The 19,271-nt window shown below is 56.5% G+C and overlaps 2 protein-coding genes across 13 annotated transcripts; one reads left to right on the top strand and one right to left on the bottom strand.

The window, feature by feature from the left end:
• Positions 1–1,069: 1,069 nt before the first annotated feature.
• Positions 1,070–13,635, top strand: VWA5B2 (von Willebrand factor A domain containing 5B2). 9 transcript variants are annotated; one of them, XM_060298340.1, is made up of 21 exons: positions 1,073–1,274; positions 1,874–1,982; positions 2,123–2,332; positions 2,417–2,587; positions 4,475–4,694; positions 4,867–5,024; positions 5,550–5,681; positions 5,864–5,988; positions 6,262–6,546; positions 6,980–7,090; positions 7,171–7,379; positions 7,468–7,579; positions 8,029–8,214; positions 9,087–9,258; positions 9,345–9,658; positions 10,176–10,365; positions 10,467–10,823; positions 12,084–12,221; positions 12,322–12,405; positions 12,504–12,724; positions 12,811–13,635. In XM_060298340.1, the coding sequence occupies exons 3-21, from the start codon at positions 2,194–2,196 to the stop codon at positions 13,357–13,359; spliced, it is 3,873 nt and encodes a 1,290-aa protein (XP_060154323.1). In that variant the 5' UTR covers positions 1,073–1,274; positions 1,874–1,982; positions 2,123–2,193; the 3' UTR covers positions 13,360–13,635. The 9 variants fall into 9 exon arrangements, with proteins under 9 accessions (XP_060154329.1, XP_060154323.1, XP_060154326.1 ...); XM_060298343.1 differs by having other exon boundaries at positions 4,475–4,706; positions 5,864–5,928; positions 6,391–6,546; XM_060298339.1 differs by having other exon boundaries at positions 4,475–4,706.
• ALG3 (ALG3 alpha-1,3- mannosyltransferase) lies at positions 9,682–19,138 on the bottom strand. 4 transcript variants are annotated; one of them, XM_060298348.1, is made up of 9 exons: positions 18,796–19,138; positions 16,820–16,919; positions 16,575–16,722; positions 16,305–16,465; positions 15,693–15,813; positions 15,065–15,270; positions 14,849–14,924; positions 14,110–14,255; positions 9,682–13,966 (listed from the first exon to the last, which is right to left on the bottom strand). In XM_060298348.1, the coding sequence occupies exons 1-9, from the start codon at positions 19,136–19,138 to the stop codon at positions 13,804–13,806; spliced, it is 1,464 nt and encodes a 487-aa protein (XP_060154331.1). In that variant the 3' UTR covers positions 9,682–13,803. The 4 variants fall into 4 exon arrangements, with proteins under 4 accessions (XP_060154331.1, XP_060154332.1, XP_060154333.1 ...); XM_060298349.1 differs by having other exon boundaries at positions 18,759–18,969; XM_060298350.1 differs by having other exon boundaries at positions 13,791–13,966; positions 14,849–14,919; positions 18,759–18,969.
• Positions 19,139–19,271: the final 133 nt, after the last annotated feature.

Raw genomic sequence — 19,271 nt, 5'->3', positions numbered from 1 at the left:
GACTGGAATCAGGATACAGTAAATGGGGAGGGGTGAGAACCCTGAGCCTGACTTGAAGCCCACTCCCTACTGGCTGCCCCCCACTCCCAGCTCTCCTCAAGCTCTCTTGGCAGAATCTGAGTGTGGCCTCTCCAAGAAAGCTTGCATGGGTGACCCCCAACACGGTCACTTTCCCAGGGCTCCCAGACTCTCTCCCTCAGGGATCCTGGGGAAGATTTTACAGACTTCCCTAGTCTTTTGCAGCATAACACTGTCAAGTGCACGAAATTTCAGCCAGTAACAAAGGAACCTGGTAACAGGCAGGGATGTTTTCTGCTACAGGTGCTTCAGTGATGGGGTGAGGGGTCACTGCTACAATGGGGGCAGTCTGCAGCCGCCAGAAGGCTCTGCAGGCCGAAAGGCCTCACTCCAAGGTGGTGGGCAACTGAAGGTACCCAAAAGTTATAGCTTGAGAGGGCAATCCTGCCTACCCTCCCCATCCCCAGAAAAAGTGGGGAGATGGCACAGCAGTGGTGGGAAGGTTGGCTGTTGGAGGGGGAAGAACTCCTGCAGTGATGGGGATTCCCTGCTTGGAGTGAGTGGTCACGGAAGTGATCACACTAGCTGAAGACACCTGCAGGGATGGGGGAGGGGGAGGTTTCTGCAGTGAAGTAGCGCTTTGCACAGGAAAGGGTCGGGCTTCTTGGGGACTCGGGCTTCCTACGGTGATGGGGCCCTGGGGTTCGCTGCAGTGATGAGGGTCACTGCAGTGATGAAAAGCTGAGCCATTGTGGGGGTGAGGGGTGAGGGGGCAGGGGTGGGGTAATATCGGGATAGCTGGGGTTGCTGCAGTGCGGGGATGGGGGGACTGAAAATTGAGCCCCTCTGCTGCACTTGCAGAGCCCCTCACTTCCTGAAGGACGGAAAGGGTGGGGCCTCGAAGGCCTCCGCCCCGCACTGATGGGGGGCTGCGCGGGGCGAGGACGCTGTTCCTGCACTGCGGCGCCTGGTCTGGCTGGAGCGGCCGGCGCTGGCGCGGAGGCGGTACCGCGCCCGAAGGGGGCGGGGAGCAGCAGCCCCGCCGCAGCGACAGGCGGGGCCAAGGCCAGCTGGAGGGGCCGCCTTCCGAGCGGGGGCGGGACCAGCACCCACCGGGCCGACGCCCCTGGGCGGACTCAGAGCGGTCGCGGCGGGCGCCCGGTAGGTGTCCAGACTGAATGTGGACCGGGTCGCAGAGGCGGTACCACCTATCCTGGTCCCGTCGTGGCGCCCAGAACTCCGCAGAGGACGCGACGGTGAGGCTGGGGCTGCCTGAGGGGAGGGGGACGATCCCCAGACCCAGCCCGCAGCATCCATAGACAGTTCGGCTGTGCGGGCGGCGGCGACTGCAGCCCCCCTTCCCAATCCCAGGTCACTTCTGCCAGGATGGGGAGAGGTGCCCTGGACGGATGCCAACTAATCCCTCTGCCCAACACCTCTCCGGGTCTTGCCTCCGTAAGACCCCCTCCTTTCGCTTCCCATCTCGTTCTTCCCAACCCAATCCCCTCCACTCCGGCCTGCAGCCCGTCTCAGCGCCCTTGTCAGTTGAGGAGCCCGAGAGATAGAGAGAGAGAGAGAGACAGAGAGACAGAGAGAGAGAGGGACTGCGGCCCTTCGGCTCCCCGTCCCACCCCGCCCCTGCTATCCCTTGCTGGGCTGGGGAGACCCAGAAGGATGCTGGCCCTTTAAACCCTTGCTCCCCACCCAGAGCATCTTCCATCTCTCCACCCGCGCCACTTCCAACAGCTGGCAGCCGCGGGGAGCCCCGGGGGGCCGGCAGGTACTGGGGTGGCGGTGAGGCCCGGGAGGGTGTGATGGAACAGCTGCGACACTACCCCCCCCCCCCCGCCCCTAGAGGAGCCGGCGGCGGGACTGCTGGGCGCCCGTAGCTCCAGTTAAACATTAACCCTCCGCTCCCCGGGTCCCCGTGCTGCCTGGAGCTGCGCTCCGCCCCGGCTTCCCAGGTAACCGGCGAAGATGCCCATCCCGCCACCCTTGCTGCCTCCCTCCCCTCGCCACCTGTCCGCCGGGCCGGGCTCAGCCTCGCGCCCCCTGCAGGTCCGCGTCCCAGCGCCGGAGTTAGAGCCTCCCCGCCTGCTTTCAGGAGGGTGGGGCGGAACGCCCTGAACTCACGCCGCGCACCCCTCATCGAGCACCCCCTCCACCAGAGGCACCATGCCCGGTCTGTACTGCCCCTCCAGCTGGACGCCGCTGCCGCTCACGGACTCCTGGGTTCGGGCCTGCGCCAATGGACCCTGCCTCAGCCTGCGGGCCCGGCTCACCTACCACAACCCACAGCCGCAGCCTGTGGACGGTGAGGCCCGGGCGGGGGCACAGGGTGGTGGCCAGCGCAAGCCTAGCAAGGTCCGACATCGCCGGTGCCCCCCTCCCGCCCCAGGCGTGTTTGTGTACCCGCTGGCCGAGGCCGAAGTGGTTTCGGGCTTCGAGGCGGAGGCCGCCGGACGGCGCGTCTCCTTCCAGCTGCAGAGCCGGCGCCGCTCGCAGGACGCCTGCTGCCGCGCGGTGGGCCCCGCGCTGGGGGCCTCAACACCCCGCCGCTGTGCGCAGGGTGAGTCCAGGGCGCTTCCCGCCCCATCTCCCTGAAAGCAGCCGCACTTTAGTTCCTGCACCGCTCTGCATCCCGCCCCTCTCTGTTCCCCCTCCAGCCACTGTTTTTTTCATTCATTGATTCATCCCTTTATTCCACAGTCGAGGACTGGGCCCCTGACGTGGGCCAGGTGCTGGGGGAATGTGAACCAGGCCTGACCCGAGGTTTGCAGCCAGGTAGATAGACAAGGCAGGCAGTCCACACGTCTCTCTCTCCCTCTGGAGCTTTAGCTCCTGAGCCTGGGACGGGGTTTTGGTCATCTCGGAGTCCCAGAATCCCAGCACCTGGCACAAAATGTAGCACAAAGAGAATCAGTGAGTGCTGGGTGAGGGGATGGAAGCCCACCCCTCTGCTAGGTTTTCTGGCTTGCACTTCATTCCTTTATTTATTTGTACATTCACTTGATTCCTGCACATGGGATTTACCATCTGGGTGAGAAGAGGAACAGAATTCAGTGGTGTTGAGAGTTGGCACAAGCCCAGCACGTAGTTAGAGGCCAGAGTGAGCTCTAGGCTGAGGCCTCAGGAAAATTCCAGAAGGAAGTGGAGCCAGCATTTGACTGAAAGGAAGGGTTGGATGTAGTGATATGGAGAGGAGAGGAAAGGCACCCCAGGCAGGGGCAATCGTGTAAGCAAAGGTTTCGAAGTAAGTTATACTGGGTGATGGTAATAAAATACCTCATGTTTATAGTGATTCACAGTTGACAAAGCCCAGTCACTGATGTCACCTCATATGAATCCAGAGAGGTATGTAATGCAAGTGTTGTTCTGTTTCCCCCTTTTATAGGTGACAAAAGTAACAGCAGCAGTCTCTTAAACGTTGGATGCTTCATGTATATCATCTCATTCATTCCTCACCGCAGTCCTTGACATATAATTATGACCCCCATTTTATAAATGAGGAAACCAAGGCTCCTCTAAACAAGAGAGTTACCAAAGGATAGAATTAGAAATCACAGAGTGGAGACTCAAAACCTGACACTGTGCTCTCTTCACTGTATCAGACTGTCCCAAGCCTCAGCTGCCTGGGATGGAAGCCCCTTTCTTCCTTCTTACCTTCCTTTTTTTCCTTCCATTTTTTTCTTCCCTTCATTTATTCAGCAAGTATTTTTCAAAAGAATGGGTAAATGATTATTGTGGGGAAATGAGGTGAAGTAGGGCTGTAAAGGTAGGCTGGGGCCAGACCATGTAGGGCCTTGACCATCACTGTATAGCCCTGGCCATTTTCCCTTTAGCAGCAGTGGTGATGCCCATGACTCCACCCGTCCCCAAACAAACCGAGATCTAAGTAAAATGATGTGCTTGGTATGTAAATGTCCTCTAGCTAGCTTCCAAATAGATTACAGTTCCTGAATTCCTCTTGGGTAGAAAATTCTGGAGCCACACCTAGTGGGCAGTGGGGAGTCCGTGACTGTTCATGAGCAGGGAATTTGTGAGCAGGTGGGTACCAGGCTATGGGAGATGTCAGCGAGGGTTCTTTAGGAAGATGAGGCCCAAGGGTTGAACAGGCTGGAGCAGGTAAAGAAAGAGAGGTGGAGGGTATGGGTCCCCCAGGACCTTAGGGGTGGTGTGGACATGCCCCCTTCTCCTCAGCCCTCTATTAGCAGTGATGTCACTGCTGCCTTTCCTAATGACAGCCAGCTCCTTCTACCATCAACCTGCCTCTCCTTCAACCATCGTTCATCTCATGCCTCCATCCTGCCTCACCAGTGCATTAGCCCAGCATCCCTCCAACCTCACAAAATCCTCCTTGCCCAAGCTCCCCTGATTCAGTGCCTGCTCCTACCCCCAGATTCCCCCATCTCATCTGCTTCCAGCCCCCTCTGACCCCTTTCCTCACTCATCATAGGTCATCTTGTCTTGGATCTGGCCCAGGCCCGGTCCACACTGGTGCTGCCCACAGGCCTCATCGCCGCAGCCGGCACCATGACAGTGACCCTGCGCAGCAGCCGGGAGCTGCCCTCCAGGCCTGACGGGGTGCTGTGCGTGGCCCTGCCCTCCGTGCTCACCCCTCTGGCCCTGCCAGGCCCGCTGGGGCCCCCCAGGCCTCCGGGGCTCTGTGACGACAGGTTGGGCCTATGGTGATTCTCTTCGTCCCTCCCTCGCCTTCTCTGGGTCTAGTGCGGGTGAGGGGGCTTTGGCAGGGTGCCCCGGGGGATGGGCAGGGTGGGGAAGGGCTGAGGCCAGTCAGCCAGAGGGGCTAGGGGCCCTGGTAATGACCCTCCTTGTGTTCCTTTCCAGCCCCACCAGCTGCTTCGGAATGGGCAGCCCTGTGGGGGAGGGGCCGGCCTGGGAGGAGCCAGCTGCCCCTCTGGACGTGTTCTCAGGCCCTGCCCGTTGCCCGGCCCCGTACACCTTCTCCTTCGAGATGCTGGTGACCGGGCCATGCCTGCTCGCAGGTGGGTGCCCCTCCCAGCATAGCTGACTGGGAAATAACTGAAGGCTCAGGGATGGGAGGAACACAGGACAAAAAGAAGACAGGGACCTAAGCCTTAGGAACCTCTAGTCTCACAGTGGGATCACCCCTGGCCACTTCCACACAACAAACACACCCCTAGGTTTGTCAGTGTCATTTATTTATATCCCACTCCACTCGCCAATGAGAAGAGAGATGCTTACAATGAGACCGGTCCAAGTGATGAATTTGAGTTTTCTTGTGCACGAGGTGGACCAGGACGTTAAATCAGCAGTTGGTTGATATAGAACTGTTTGGCCAGGCAGGATGCACCTGGGAATTCTGCTCCCAGTCCATGAAAGCAGGTAAATCCCCGCTTGCCCACTCCATAGCTTGGACTCTGAGAGCTGAGCTCAATCAGTCACGATCCCGGCCCCCAGCACTATTGCCTGGGAAGGTGATAGTTGTGCTCTTAGTACTGGCTTGGGGTGGGGCAATCATCACCTCTCCCTGCCTCTACATCCCTCAGGCCTGGAGAGCCCCTCTCACGCTCTGCGGGCAGATGCCCCCCCTCATGCCAGCTCTGCAGCCACCATCTGTGTCACACTGGCAGAGGGTCACCACTGCGACCGGGCCTTGGAGATCCTGCTGCACCCCAGTGGTGAGAGATTGGGACACACAGTAGGCCAGCTCTGACCTGCTTCAGGACCACCTCATTTGTGAGGGTGGGCCTGGTGGTACAGGGAGGCCGGACCGGCAAAGTTCTCCCAGGACAGTGGGCCTGAGCAGTTGGGGTCTAGAGACAGGGACTTCCCTGACAGAGCTGTGTCCCCTTCTCCCCAGAGCCCCACCAGCCACACCTGATGCTGGAGGCCGGCAGCCTGAGCTCAGCAGAATATGAGGCCCAGGTGAGGGCCCGCCGGGATTTCCAGAGGCTGCAGCGAAGGGACAGTGAGGGGGACCGGCAGGTATGGCTGCCTGGGGTCCTGGCCTGGCCCCTGGTCCCACTTCTGGCTGTGTTAGTGCAGGAGGAGAAGGCGAGCAGGCTTACGTTGGGATGGGCAGGGGGCTTCTGCTCTCAGCAGGAGCTCTCAGTAGCTGCCACTACCGTCCCAGAGGACTGATGAATATTTTCACAGGAGGGCCCACTCAAATGTCCCTGGAATGTGTCTCGGAGGATTGGGGGTAGGACTGACCTAGGCAGAGGACAGCCACTTGTCTCCGCCCTCGCTTTTATTCAGATGACTACAAAAGGGTGCCCCCTCTGGGTGGACTGGATTGAAAAAGTCTCCGGGGCTAGGTCCTGCTGCCAGCCTAGGTCGGAGCTGCACTCAGCCTGGCCCAGGATGACTTGGGGCTCCCGTGCTCAGGTGTGGTTCCTGCAGCGACGCTTCCACAAGGACATCCTGTTGAACCCCGTGCTGGTGCTCAGCTTCTGCCCGGACCTGAGCTCCAAGCCTGGACACCTGGGCACAGCTACTCGGGAGCTCCTCTTCCTGTTGGATGGCAGCAGCATGGCACACAAGGCCTGTGGGAGCATGGTGTGGGCAGGCCTGGGGTTAGGTGCAGCAGTGGGTCTGAGGTGGGCTGGGGGGCAGCCTCCTGAAGACACACACACACACACACACACACACCCCTCTCTCTCCTTCTCATGCTCATACATACATGCATTTCTCCCAGATTCCAAGAGCCTCTTTCATATGTAAAGTTACATTCAGTCACACCGAATCTCAAACCCAAGGATTCACATACACCTCCAGGGTCACATGCACAATCATCTCTCATACAGAGTCTCCCTCACATGCCAGGGTCTCACTCACAGCCTCACACACACAGGGCCTCACCCAGATTACCCCTCATTCTACACACGGCCTGGAGAAAGCAAGCAATCTGGCATCCCTTGTTTTCTACCGGTGCCAGTGGGGCCTGCCTCACCCTGCCCTCCCTGGCTCTCCCCAGGATGCCATCGTTTTGGCCGTGAAGTCGCTCCCGCCCCAGACACTCATCAACCTGGCCACGTTTGGCACATTGGTGCAGCCCCTCTTCCCAGAGAGCCGGCCTTGCAATGATGTGAGTGTGGCCCGGGGCTTTGGTGGCCTAGTCAGAGGCGTCTCAGCCAGTGTGGCCCAGCCCATGTCCTTTTCCTCCAGGAAGCTGTGAAGCTGATCTGCGAGAGCGTTGAGATGCTGCAGGCTGCGGGCGGCCCGCCGGATGTGAGGTCTGCGCTGGCCTGGGCCCTTGGGCAGCCCCAGCACAGGGCCCACCCTCGGCAGCTGTTCCTGCTCACCGCTGCCTCGCCCATGGCTGCTGCGACCCACCACACCCTGGAGCTCATGAGGTGGCACCGGGGGGCAGCCAGGTAGGATGGAGTGGGCAGAGCCAGGATCCTGAGGTTGGCCTCCCAGAGAGGCTCCGGAAGGTCACGGCTGCTCCCCTTCTCTTGTCAGGTGCTTCTCCTTTGGGCTGGGGCCTGCCTGCCGCCAGCTGCTGCAGGGTCTGTCTGCCCTCAGCAGGGGCCAGGCCTACTTCCTGAGGCCTGGGGAAAGGCTGCAGCCCATGGTGAGCTTGAGCCTGGGCCCTGTTCCCTATTTGTCTAAGTCCTCCTCCCAAGTTGCACTGAGTCTGAAACAGAACCTGGTCAGGTCGTGGGGTCTCCAGGCACCCTGCTGTGGGGTGCTGCAGGAGGCTGGAAGTGTGGGGGACATGGCCTCTGACTGCTTCCCAAATCTTGCTCTCAGTTTTGTCCGGGTACTAAGCCATATCTTTGAAAAGTCTTGCCTTATCCACGTGGCACAGTTCAGGCCAGGAGAAGCACCGAGCCCTGAGCACTGAACTCTCAGTCCCCTTGCTTGTTCCTACCCCCATTCCTTCCCCCAACGCCAGCCGGACCCTGCTCCCCTCAGCCAGGGGCTGGGTAGATGGCATCAGCAGAAGGGCAGCCTTCCCACTCTGTTGGCTGCGTGGCACCTCTTTCTCTCCCATGGCCTCCCTCTGGTCACTCCTCACAGCTGGTGCAGGCCCTGCGGAAGGCACTGGAGCCTGCGTTGAGCGACATCTCTGTGGACTGGTTTGTGCCCGATGCGGTGGAGGCACTGCTGACGCCCCGGGAGATCCCAGCGCTCTATCCTGGGGACCAGCTGCTCGGTTACTGCTCACTCTTCAGGGTGGACGGCTTCCGGTCCCGCCCCCTAGGGGTAAGCCTGGGCTGGGGTGTGGGAGGTGGGCCTGGGATGGCTGAAGCCCCTGCATCTCTGCAAAACCCATTTCCTATTCCCTGTGCCTCTCTCTGCCAAACGCTCCTACTGCTACCCACTAGACCTCCTTAGAGACGATACTGGGTCCCTCAAGGTGGCTGCAGCCTGCCTCCCTCATAAGGTCTTACACTGAGCTGTCCTGTAAAGTGCTACCCTTGGTCACTAAAGCACACAGTTACAGGGAACAGCGCCAGCATTAGTTTCAAGGTTTTTGTTGAAACTTGCTCATTACTTCACACAGTGCCTGCAAAAAGCACCATCTGGATTATTTCCCGTAACATTCAGGGACAGACAGAGCATTGTCTAAATGAAATCTCAAATCCCAACTCTGCCATGTACTAACCATTTGATTTTGGACAAGTCACTTAACCTCTCTGAGCCCAGTTCCTTGTACTGATTTTTTTCATAAGGTTGTAATTAGAAGTCATAACATGTGTGCTCTTGGTAGGATACTTGACACATAGGAGGAGTTGGATAAATGATTGTTATTTTTATTATGAAAAGCTTTATCTCTCTAGAAGAACCAAGCATGCTTCCTACTTTTTGATCAGGAGAGCTGTATAATGGACTGCTGGTCTTTTCCCCTGGCTGCCCGGAAGCTCAGGGCCAAACCTGCAGCTCAGCCACAGCATCTCTAGTAACCCTATGGTCAGCATGTATGCTTCCTCTTTCCTTAGTACTGGGCTTTCACTTCTGGTTTATTATCTTTATCGCCTCTTGCAGTGAGTCATCTTAAATCCTGTTTGGAAAGAGGTAGTGTATAACTATAATCAGTTGTTGTTGTTTTTCCCCCAACGTCTATCCCTCTCCAGGGCCAAGAGCCTGGCTGGCAGAGCTTGGGCAGCTCCGTGTTCCCATCCCCAGAGGAAGCACCATCTGCCACCAGCCCTGGCACTGAGCCCACTGGCACCTCAGAGCCACTGGGAACAGGCACTGTGTCAGCAGAGCTGTCCAGCCCGTGGGCTGCTGGGGACTCAGATCGGAGTGAGTGCCTGAGTGTGTGTGTGTTGGAGGAGGAGTGGGCAGTGGGAGGGGCCAGGGCTGGGATCTATTCTCCTGCCTCCCAATAGGTACTGATGCTCTGACAGACCCAGTCACGGACCCTGGACCTAACCCCTCTTCTGACACAGCCATATGGCGCCGCATCTTCCAGTCCTCGTACATCCGGGAGCAGTATGTGCTTACCCACTGCTCTGCCAGCCCAGAGCCAGGCCCAGGCTCCACAGGCAGCAGCGAGTCCCCCGTCTCCCAGGGCCCTGGGTCCCCTGAAGGCAGTGCTCCCCTGGATCCCCCTTCTCAGCAGGGCTGCCGCAGCCTGGCCTGGGGAGAATCTGCTGGCTCCCACTCCTGCCCCCTGCCTCCACCCCCACTGGCTCCAGTCAAGGTGAGATTCAATCCACATCCATCTACCATGTATCCAGCAAATATTTATTGACCATTGGCTGTATGCCATAAATTGTGCAGTGGTTACTATGAAGTCTACCTGAAGAAATAGATGGGTAATGATGGTATAATGTATAGTGATGAATCCATGCAACATACATTGATGAGCACAGGGATGTGGCTTTATGGGGGTTCAGAGTCAAGGTGACTAACCCTGTCTGAGGGAGTCAGGAAAGCAAGAGGCACCTCTGGAAGAATAAGAAGTTAGCTAGGCAAAACGGGAGAAGACATGAATAAAAACAGACAAGCAATAACCTCAACTGAGACATAGGCATGGAGTGAGATGACGATGGGAAGGGGGTCAGGCACCAGAAGGAGTCTGGCCTCACCCCTAAGGGTGGTGAGCAGCCATCCAGGGTTCCAGACAAAGGGGCATGTGGCCAGCTGTGTATGTATGTCTGATGTCCAGGAGCTCTGCATTCCTTGACCATTGGACCCCCCCACCTTCACACATGCAGACTGGGGCCTTGAGTGCTGAGGTGCTGGGCCGTCGACACAGAGCAGCTCTAACTGGCCGAAGCCTCTCATCGCCCCCCAGCCGGGTGAACTCAGTCCCTGGCCATCTCCGGTACCCCTCTCTGGGTGTAGCACCAGATGGGCCAGGCCCTGAGCCAGGGCAGCTGCTGGGACAGGGCCTGGATGACTCAGGTAAGGGTTATGGGGAGCTGGGTTCTGACACCAGGTAGACTTTGGGGAGGTGGAGCCCAGGGCACTCCACTGCCCCTGCTCCTACCATCGTCTCTCCCCAGGAAACCTGCTCTCCCCAGCCCCCATGGACTGGGACATGTTGATGGAACCACCCTTCTTGTTCACGGCTGTTCCCCCCAGTGGGGAGTTGGCCCCTCCAGCAATACCACTGCCTCCCCAGCCTCCGCGCTGCCATGTGGTGATCCGGGCCCTGTGCGGGGAGCAGCCTATGAGCTGGGAGGTGGGTGTTGGGCTGGAGATGCTGTGGGGGCCTAGGGATGCTGGCTTACTGCCTCCGTCACCCCCTGAAAGCGGAAATGCTTGGGACCAAGCACTCCATCGACTGACAGCGGCTTCCGTGGTCCGGGACAACGAGCAGCTGGCTCTCCGAGGACGGGGCGAGACCAGGGCTGACCGGGGTGAGTTGCTGGTGGCCCCAGTCAGGGCTCAAGGAGCCTGTATGGGACAGAGAGTGGCAGAGGCATAGGTCTGTGGGATCACTCGCCATACCTCACCTTGCTCACAAGTGATTTGAGGCGGCTCACCCACATTAAGAAAAAAAAATTAAGCAGGGCAATGGGGAAAAAAGGGATAATAAAAGGAAGCAGAGAATGAGATTATATCAAAGATGCACACCATGAGGTTTTGTGCCCTTGCAAGCATGGGACCCCAAACTGGCAAGCTTCCTAGCAGCCAACAGAGAGGGAATTTCATCTTGTAATGATTCACAGTGCCCATAACATAAAAACAAATCTGTCATTTAGGAAGATTATTAAAATTAAATAAAGTTAAAATGTCAGTTCTTCAGTTGCACTAGCCACACTTCAAATGCTTAATAGTCACATGGGACTAGTGGCTACTATACTGGATCATGCAGATGTAGAACATTTCCATCATTGCAGGAAGTTCTGTTGGGCAGTGCTGAAATGAGTGGATGGAAAAGGTACCAGTCAATGCCTCCTCTGGGCTGTATCCAGAATGTTGACTTTGTGGGTGGCCAGGGGCCTAGTCCTGGTACAATGTGGTTGAGTGTTCAGCCTAACCACTTCTTGTCAAAGCTGAGGAGTCTGAGCTGGCCCCAAGAAGGAACTCCACTCTGTTCAAAAGTGGACAGAAGGCTGGGAATTCCCTGGTGGTCCAGTGGTTAGGACTCAGTGCTTTCACTGCTGGGGCCCAGGTCCAATCCTTGGTCGGGGAACTACTAAGATCCCGCAAGCCTGGAGGCACAGCCAAAAAAACCCAAAAATATGTACAGAGGGAGAAGCTATGGGAGCACTGAGATTTTTTCTGTGAAGCCCTTTGTAGAGAGTGGGTGCTGGGAGCACACCCCCCTCCCAGTCAACATGTGGCCCCTTGGGTTTTTTTTTGTTTTGTTTTGTTTTTAATTTTATTTATTTATGGCTGTGTTGGGTCTTCGTTTCTGTGCGAGGGCTTTCCCTAGTTGCGGCAAGTGGGGGCCACTCTTCATCGCGGTGCGCGGGCCTCTCACTATCACAGCCTCTCTTGCTGCAGAGCACAGGCTCCAGATGCGCAGGCTCAGTAATTGTGGCTCACGGGCCTAGTTGCTCCGCGGCATGTGGGATCTTCCCGGACCAGGGCTCGAACCCGTGTCCCCTGCATTGGCAGGCAGATTTTAAACCACTGCGCCACCAGGGAAGCCCGGCCCCTTGGTTTTGCAGGTCATGCCCGGAGGCCCTGGCTCCGAGCCCTTCAGACAAGCAAGGTCAGCTCTGCCCCTTCCTGCTTCACCTGCCCTGTAGCTGTGGATGCTACCACCAGAGAGGTCCTACCTTCAGCCCTGCAGGTGCACAGCTCAGGTAGGTAAGGTCCCTTCCAGGTGACCTCCCAGGTGCGGGTTCTCATCTCACTGGCCACCCTCTGAGACATACCTCACCCCTGTCTTCTGTGCCCCTGCAGAGCTAGCCGAACCCCCAGGCACCCCTCCTGCCTCTCAAGGTCATCTAGATGCAGCTCCTCTGCCCACAGCCGTCCACTCTAAAGGTAACACTCAAGTTTGGGTAAATGGTAGGGACCAACCAAGGCTTAGGGACCACCACTGAATGGCTCCAGTTCAGGACTTAAGGGAGGCTCTCTGGCAGGCGGCTGGGAGCCGGACCAAATTGGCAACTCCAGTTCTGCTTTGGGGGACCGCGCAGCCCCCATCGGAGGTCCTCATCATCTGCCCCCTGAGCCTCCCTCTCGGCTCAGCCTGGGCCATCAGAAGGCCAGAGGCCCAGACAGCCATAGACTCTGCAGCCCCAACACGGGCCAAGCCAGTGACAGCAACAGTGAAGGCAGCAACCATGACTACCTGCCCTTGGTGAGGACTCGGGAGGTGGAGGGTGGCACTGCCACGGCCAGGGCGCTGTCTCAGCTCGATTCTCCCCCCACCTCCTCTCTCCTCAGGTGCGCTTGCAGGAGGCACCTGGCTCCTTCCGCCTAGACGCGCCGTTTTGCACAGCGGTGCGCATCTCGCGGGAGCGCCTGTGCCGCGCCTCGCCCTTCGCTGCGCATCGCACCAGCCTCAGCCCCACCTCGGCCTCCTCTCCCTGGGCACTTCTAGGCCATGGTGCTGGCCAGGGTGACAGTGCCACGGCCTCTTGCAGCCCATCCCCCAGTTCAGGCTCCGAGGGTCCAGGCCAGGTGGACAGTGGCCGGGGCTCAGACACCGAGGCCTCGGAGGGGGCGGAAGGGCCTGGTGGTGCCGACCTGCGGGGCCGGACTTGGGCCACTGCTGTGGCGCTTGCGTGGTTGGAGCACCGCTGTGCCGCGGCCTTCGGCGAGTGGGAACTGGCGGCAGCTAAGGCTGACTGTTGGCTGCAGGCCCAGCACCTGCCTGACGGCCTCGACCTGGCCAACCTCAAGGCCGCAGCCCGGGGTCTCTTCCTGCTGCTGCGCCACTGGGACCAGAACCTGCAGCTGCACCTGCTGTGCTACAGCCCAGCAAACATGTGAGGGTCACTGGTTGCTCTGGCTGGCACCCCCCAACAAACTCAAGTCACTGCCACCCAGAGCCGGCCTCTTGGTGCTGGGAAGGGGTGGGCTGGTGACAGTCCGCCCCTACTGCTTCTCATTCCCTTCACAAAATCCTCTTGCCCCACAAAAAGTGCCTGCCTGTGCTCTCTCCTGCTCCTTCCGCCCCATGCCCCTTCCCCTCTGAGCTCTGTGCAGTGCAGTAGAAGGGGAGAGAGCCACAGTCCCTAAATCCTACGCAATAAAGTGCCTCTTAGGACTGTCTGAATGAGTTCTTTATCTGCTGCGTGCCTGTCCCTCACAGCTTGGTCCAGGTACCTCCATGTAGGCTGCACAGAAGTGGACTTCAGAAAGTTTATTGGGAAGGGCACACAGTCCATCCCCATCCAGGGTCCTGAGAATAGACTGGAGGGGAAGAGATGGATCTCAGTGGGCTTTCTTGCTGTGCTGGATGATCTTGGGGAAAGGCTGGGGGCCCAGCCAGAGCTGCAGCAGGATGACAGCATGGCACATGTGCAGGGCACCAGAGCTGCAGGACGTGGATGGGTATGTGTTCCAGGAGAGCTCAATGAGCCCCAGCACCAGCAACCTGGAGATGAGAAATAAGCTCCAGGTCCGTCCAGGTTCTAGGCCTGCAGCACTTCAGCTCACCCCCTGCCCCTCCATGGTCACAGTCTTGGGATGAGGAGCTCCCTACCCCTTCCCACGCCCCCAGGTTGTCCCAGCTGGTACCTGAGCAGGTGTGTGAGCCAGCGTGCAGGCGTGGCCCACAGGAGGTAGGGCAGTGTGTGGAAATACCAGACGTAGAACTGGTAGTGAAGGGAGCGGCTGAAGCAGATGCCAATGAAGTTGGAGGTGAAGAGGGCAGAAACAATCTGTATACAGTGGTCAAGGCCAAGGGCAGGAGCAGAAGGGGTAGGGAGGTTTCAAAGCAGAGGGACAAAAGTTTTGGGGTCAGATAGCCCCTTGGCTCTGCTGTTCCTAGATGCATACCTTTGGGCAAGTTTCTTAACCTCTCTGGACCTATTCCTCAGTCTGATGTGGAGGCAGTAATATCTAGAGCCCTAACGCCTAACGAGTCATCACTTACTAGCTATGTGACCTTGGCAAATTACTTAACTTCTTAAAGCCCTAATTTTCCCATCTTTAAAATCTGTAAAGTGAGGATAAAACAGAGTCTCTTGTGAGCTTTAAATGTTAGAATGTATGTAAACCTCTTAGGGCAGCACCAGGCAGAGAGTGAGCACTCATAATGGTAACTCAATAATATTTAGAATAAAGAATAAAAAATGCTTAAATATGTAAAGTACTCAGCACAGTATTGGTAAGAGCTCTATGAATGGGCCCTGTAGCTATTACTGCTATCTCCTTTTCCCTCTCCCAGGTCACCAGCCATGCAGGGCTAGTTGACAAGGACCCCAACTTCAGCTGGAGAGGGCAAGACTTACCTTCCCATGATTTAAAGGATATGGTTGGGTGTGAGGGGCTGGAGTGGAAACTTCCTTTTGGAGGGATCCTTCAGCAGTGACAGGATACTTTCCCCTGTCCTGGGGAGAAGCCACTGAGACATTTATCAAGCCCCCAATGTGGGCCAAGCGGAGCTCAACATCTCCCCATGCAGCCCCTAAGGCCTAGGCCTTTCACTCCTTCCCCCATGTCTGCTCATGAAATTGCTCCCCTTTCTCACCTGTGCCACCTGCAGAGGGCAAAGAGCAAGAGCAGGGTGAGGTGGGCAGTCAAAAGTGCCAGGTGGAAGGCACGATGCAGGAAGAGGGCCTCGGGGAGGAAGCGCCAGTTCACTGTCCAGCGGAAGAGAAACTGGCGGCCAAGGTCAAAGGAGCGGGATACATAGCCGACGGGGTTCTCCAGCAGGAAGGGTAGCCCCAGCACCACCTGACGATGGGTGTGATGTCAACAGAGCTGCCCAGGCTCACCCTCAGCCTCATGCTAATCACTGAGAGGAGGGGGAACAGGGTATAGGTCTCAGAGGATCCCTAACTCCCACTAGGAATAGCAAGAAAGCCAGCCCACCCACCCAGACAAGAGCCTTGGGCCAAAGAAGCAGGTAATAACAGTGCTTTAAGTTTGGATTCACCAAGTCATAAATGCGCAGAGTTAGAAAGGCTCAGAGACCATGTAGTTCAACACCCTTGTTTGACAGCTAAAGAAACCAAAGCCTAGAGGTGGTGGCTGCCCAGATCAGAATCAACTCCAAAACTCTGTCTCTTGTCTTTGAGGAAGTCTCAAGGATGAAAGGAGGCCAGACAGAGTGGCCTCCACTTCATTAGAAAGGGGAAAGGGTAAGGAGGGAATACCTGAAGGACAGCACAGATGCCCAGCTTGGGGAGGGCCCCACGGAGGCCAAATTGCCTGAGGAGAAGGAATAGTAACCCAGGGGCGAAGAGCAGCACATTCATCTTCACAGAGACTGCCAGGCTGCAGTGGATAGGGGAGAGGAGAGTGGAGATCAGCTCCAGGGCCATGCACCCCACCCAAAGATGTACAGCCCACCATCACCACAGCAACTCCTCCCCTCCCCTGCCAGCAAGCTCCAGGCAGAGGGTGAGCACTCATACTCATAACTGCTGGAGGGAGGATAAGGAAGCCTGGGAAGAGGCTGGGAGTAGGGTGCTCATACCTTGTCTCTACACTCAGACTAAGTGAGCAAATATATATTGAGTATTTAGAAAGTGCAATGACCAATGCCAACAGCAGATGCTGTCTAGAGGAAACAGAGGATGGGAAGAGGGTGTGTGTGTAGGGGGCCTGGGGGTGAAGACTTTCTACACATCCTGGACTCACCTAGTATGGCCCTAACTGACCTACACTGTCTGGCCACTCCCTTACTTCCTCTGCTGCAGAAAATTGGGGAGAAAGTGATGGAATACAGAAAATGAAAGAGGGGGCCAGAAGGGAGGGGTGTTGACCTGAAACAGCAGCAGCCCCAGCTCCAGCGCTGGGCCAGCAGGAGGTTGATACTGAGGAAGAGCAGCACCATGGCCACTGGATCGTTGAACAGCCGCAGCACAAAGATGGAGTGGACACGGTAAGAGGCACAGCACATGAAGAAAAAGACGAAGGGAGGTACCTGAGAGGTGGGCACAGTGGGGAAAAAGGTCAGCTCACCAACCCTGAACCATCCCCACTCCCCAGCCCTCCCAGTTTGGGGCCCCCTGTTCCTGGTAGTGAGGACTCACCTTGCAGGTCTGGTGGTAAATCAAGAAGACAAGCAGCAAAGTGGCCAGGTAGAGCACAGCGAAGATGTGCTGGGCCATGCGGATGTCAGTGCCCCGGCCAGTGGCATAGTATAGCCCCATAAAGATGTACACAAAGCCGGCTGGGTACCTGGAAGAGGAGAAAGAACGTGAGTCTGGGTCAAGCTATCCGGCCTGGCAGCCAGTCAGCCCCTCCCATCCTCACTGAACAGCCGATCCCCACTCACACAAGAGGTCCAGTGTCACCCCGCAGTTGAGTATAGTCATAGGTGCCATTGATGACGCCCTCCACCTCAGCCATGTAGGCTTTCCAATCAATCTCTGTATCTGGAAAACGACAGGATGGTGTGGTTACTTCCAGGTTCAGAATTTCTCTGCCTCAGCCCATCAAAGCACAGAGTTCCAGCTCATCCTCGGGACTTCTAACATAACCCCTTCTCTAAAGGCCTATCTGACATTCTCTGGGTGAACCCAGGTATCTCAAACTCAAACATGTCTGTAATGGAATTCATAACCTTCCACTCCAAATCTGCTCCCCTTCCTGGGTTCCATGAATGGTACCATTAACCTCTCAGCTGCTCAAGTCACAAACCTGGGAAACACCTTTGATACTTCCTTCTCTTTCATTTCCAACTCCCAGTCACCAAGTCCTGCCTATTCTTTTTTTTTTTTTTTTTTTTTTTTTGCAGTACGCGGGCCTCTCACTGTTGTGGCCTCTCCCGTTGCGGAGCACAGGCTCCGGACGCGCAGGCTCAGTGGCCATGGCTCACGGGCCTAGCCTCTCTGCAGCATGTGGGATCTTCCCGGACTGGGGCATGAACCCGTGTCCCCTGCATCGGCAGGTGGACTCTCAACCACTGTGCCATCAGGGAAGCCCCCTGCCTATTCTTTATCCTAAATATCTCTACTATCTCATCCTTCTCTGCTATCATGCACTCAAATTTGGGCCTAACATAATCTCTAGCCACAATGGTGCAAGAACTCCCTAACGAGGCTCCCAGCTTCCACTTTCACCCCACTACAATATATTTTCCACCCTGCAACCGGAGAGCTCATCCTATAATAGAAATCATATCACATTTCTCTGCTTAAAACTCTTCAATGATTCCCCAAGGCTCTTAAGATAAAGACCAAATTCTATTCTTCCCATTTTTAGAAGATGAAATTATGAATTAATAAGGTTAAGTGACTAGCTCAAGAACACTGAGCTAGGAAGGGTAGAGTTGAGATTGGAACACATGGAGCTCTAAATTCTTAAACACCATGCTAACTATCTCCTTAACACAGCGTACAGATTCCTTCATGATCTTGTCTTGACTTCTGCAATCTCATCTCTTAGTACTACCCTCACTTGATTTCTGTGTTCCAGCTCTGAAAAAATTCTTTCAGTTCCTCAAAGGAAACAGACTTTCTCTTTTGACAGGAGCTCTTTGATACAGGATTCTCTCTGCCTAGAGTACTCTTCCCCCCCACACACACCCCTTTTGTCTCTTTCCTCAAGGAACTAGCTCTTATCTTTCGAGGAGCACTCTCTCGGAAGCCTTCTCTGACTCCTCAAGTCTGCATTAAATGCCCTCCTATGTCCTTTAAAGCACCCTGTCTACTACCATCATGATGAATATGATGTGTTGTAATTTTCTGTTATCTTTGTCCAGGCCCACACACGTAAGTAGGAAATGTGTCTATCTTTTTCACCACTGTACCCTTGGTACCTAGCATAGTGTAAGCCATATAATAAGCACTCAATAAATATGTATTGAAATATGTCTTTAGCAAGTAAGCCTTAAGTCCAGTGTTTTCAGCCTGGAGAGGAGTCACCAATAATGCCAAACAGACTCAAACCGTCAGAAAATGCCATCACTGAGAAGAGACTTCCAGACCTCAGAATTGAACAGATGAGAAGACTGAGACCCAGCAAGGGAAGTGACGTGTCCAAAGCCACAGAGACAAACAGCAGCAGCAGCCATTAACTTGGACCCAGGTTTTCTGGGAGGGATTAAGATCGGGTTTGGCTCTCCGCGGAGCAGGATTTGGGTAAAAGATACGAGTCTGCAACTGATGACTGAGTGGATCAGGGGTCTAAGTCTGAGCTCCGAATGTGGGTCCCAGTTTTGGTCGGGGGTTCGGTCCCCCTTCCCACCCTCCTCTCCCCCTCGGCGCACTCACATGCCACCCTGTGAATGACCCAGAAGGTGATGCCCACCTCCGCCAGGCAGAGGCAGGCGGCCACCTTCAGCGTGTAGCGCGGTTCCAGCAGCAGTAGGCGCCGCTCTTGCCAGGCGCGCCGCAGCCACTGCCCGCACAGTCCCACCGCCCGAGCTGCGGGACCTGCCCGGCCGCGTTTCCTCAGGCCTGCCGCCATCTTGAAGGTTCGCCGCACTTGCGGGCCCGCTACCCCGGAAGCCCGACCCTTTGGTACTTAGGTTCCGCTTCCCGCGCCGCGTGCCCCAACGGACCGAGGGCCGACTGGAGTTGCCGGAGTCCTTATTTACTCCACTAAAATCTACTTCTTCCACATGTCTCCCCTGATGGACTGCGTGCTCCATACGAGCAGGAATAGTCTTACTCCTCAGTACACACTTAGCCCTGGGCACACAAGAGCTAATGTGGATCGAACGTTTGTCCAGAAAAGTAACATTCCTGCCCACGCCATGTCTCCCCCCACTCCTCCGCACCTCC

This window comes from Globicephala melas, chromosome 4 (assembly GCF_963455315.2).
Source record: "Globicephala melas chromosome 4, mGloMel1.2, whole genome shotgun sequence".
NCBI classification, from domain to species: Eukaryota; Metazoa; Chordata; class Mammalia; order Artiodactyla; family Delphinidae; genus Globicephala; species Globicephala melas.
This window is presented reverse-complemented; position numbering and strand designations above follow the sequence as displayed.

Bases quoted from the DNA above. Each gene is read 5' to 3' on its own strand.
- VWA5B2 (XM_060298339.1), top strand. From the start codon at position 2,194: ATGCCCGGTCTGTACTGCCCCTCCAGCTGGACGCCGCTGCCGCTCACG. The intron at 9,659-10,175 runs GTGAGATTCAAT...TCACACATGCAG, and splicing joins CCCCACTGGCTCCAGTCAAG to ACTGGGGCCTTGAGTGCTGA. The intron at 12,406-12,503 runs GTAACACTCAAG...GCTCTCTGGCAG, and splicing joins CACAGCCGTCCACTCTAAAG to GCGGCTGGGAGCCGGACCAA.
- ALG3 (XM_060298348.1), bottom strand. From the start codon at position 19,138: ATGGAGCACGCAGTCCATCAGGGGAGACATGTGGAAGAAGTAGATTTT. The intron at 16,723-16,819 runs GTGAGTGGGGAT...CTCCTCTTCCAG, and splicing joins GGTGACACTGGACCTCTTGT to GTACCCAGCCGGCTTTGTGT. The intron at 14,925-15,064 runs GTGAGAAAGGGG...GCTTCTCCCCAG, and splicing joins GCCCTCTGCAGGTGGCACAG to GACAGGGGAAAGTATCCTGT.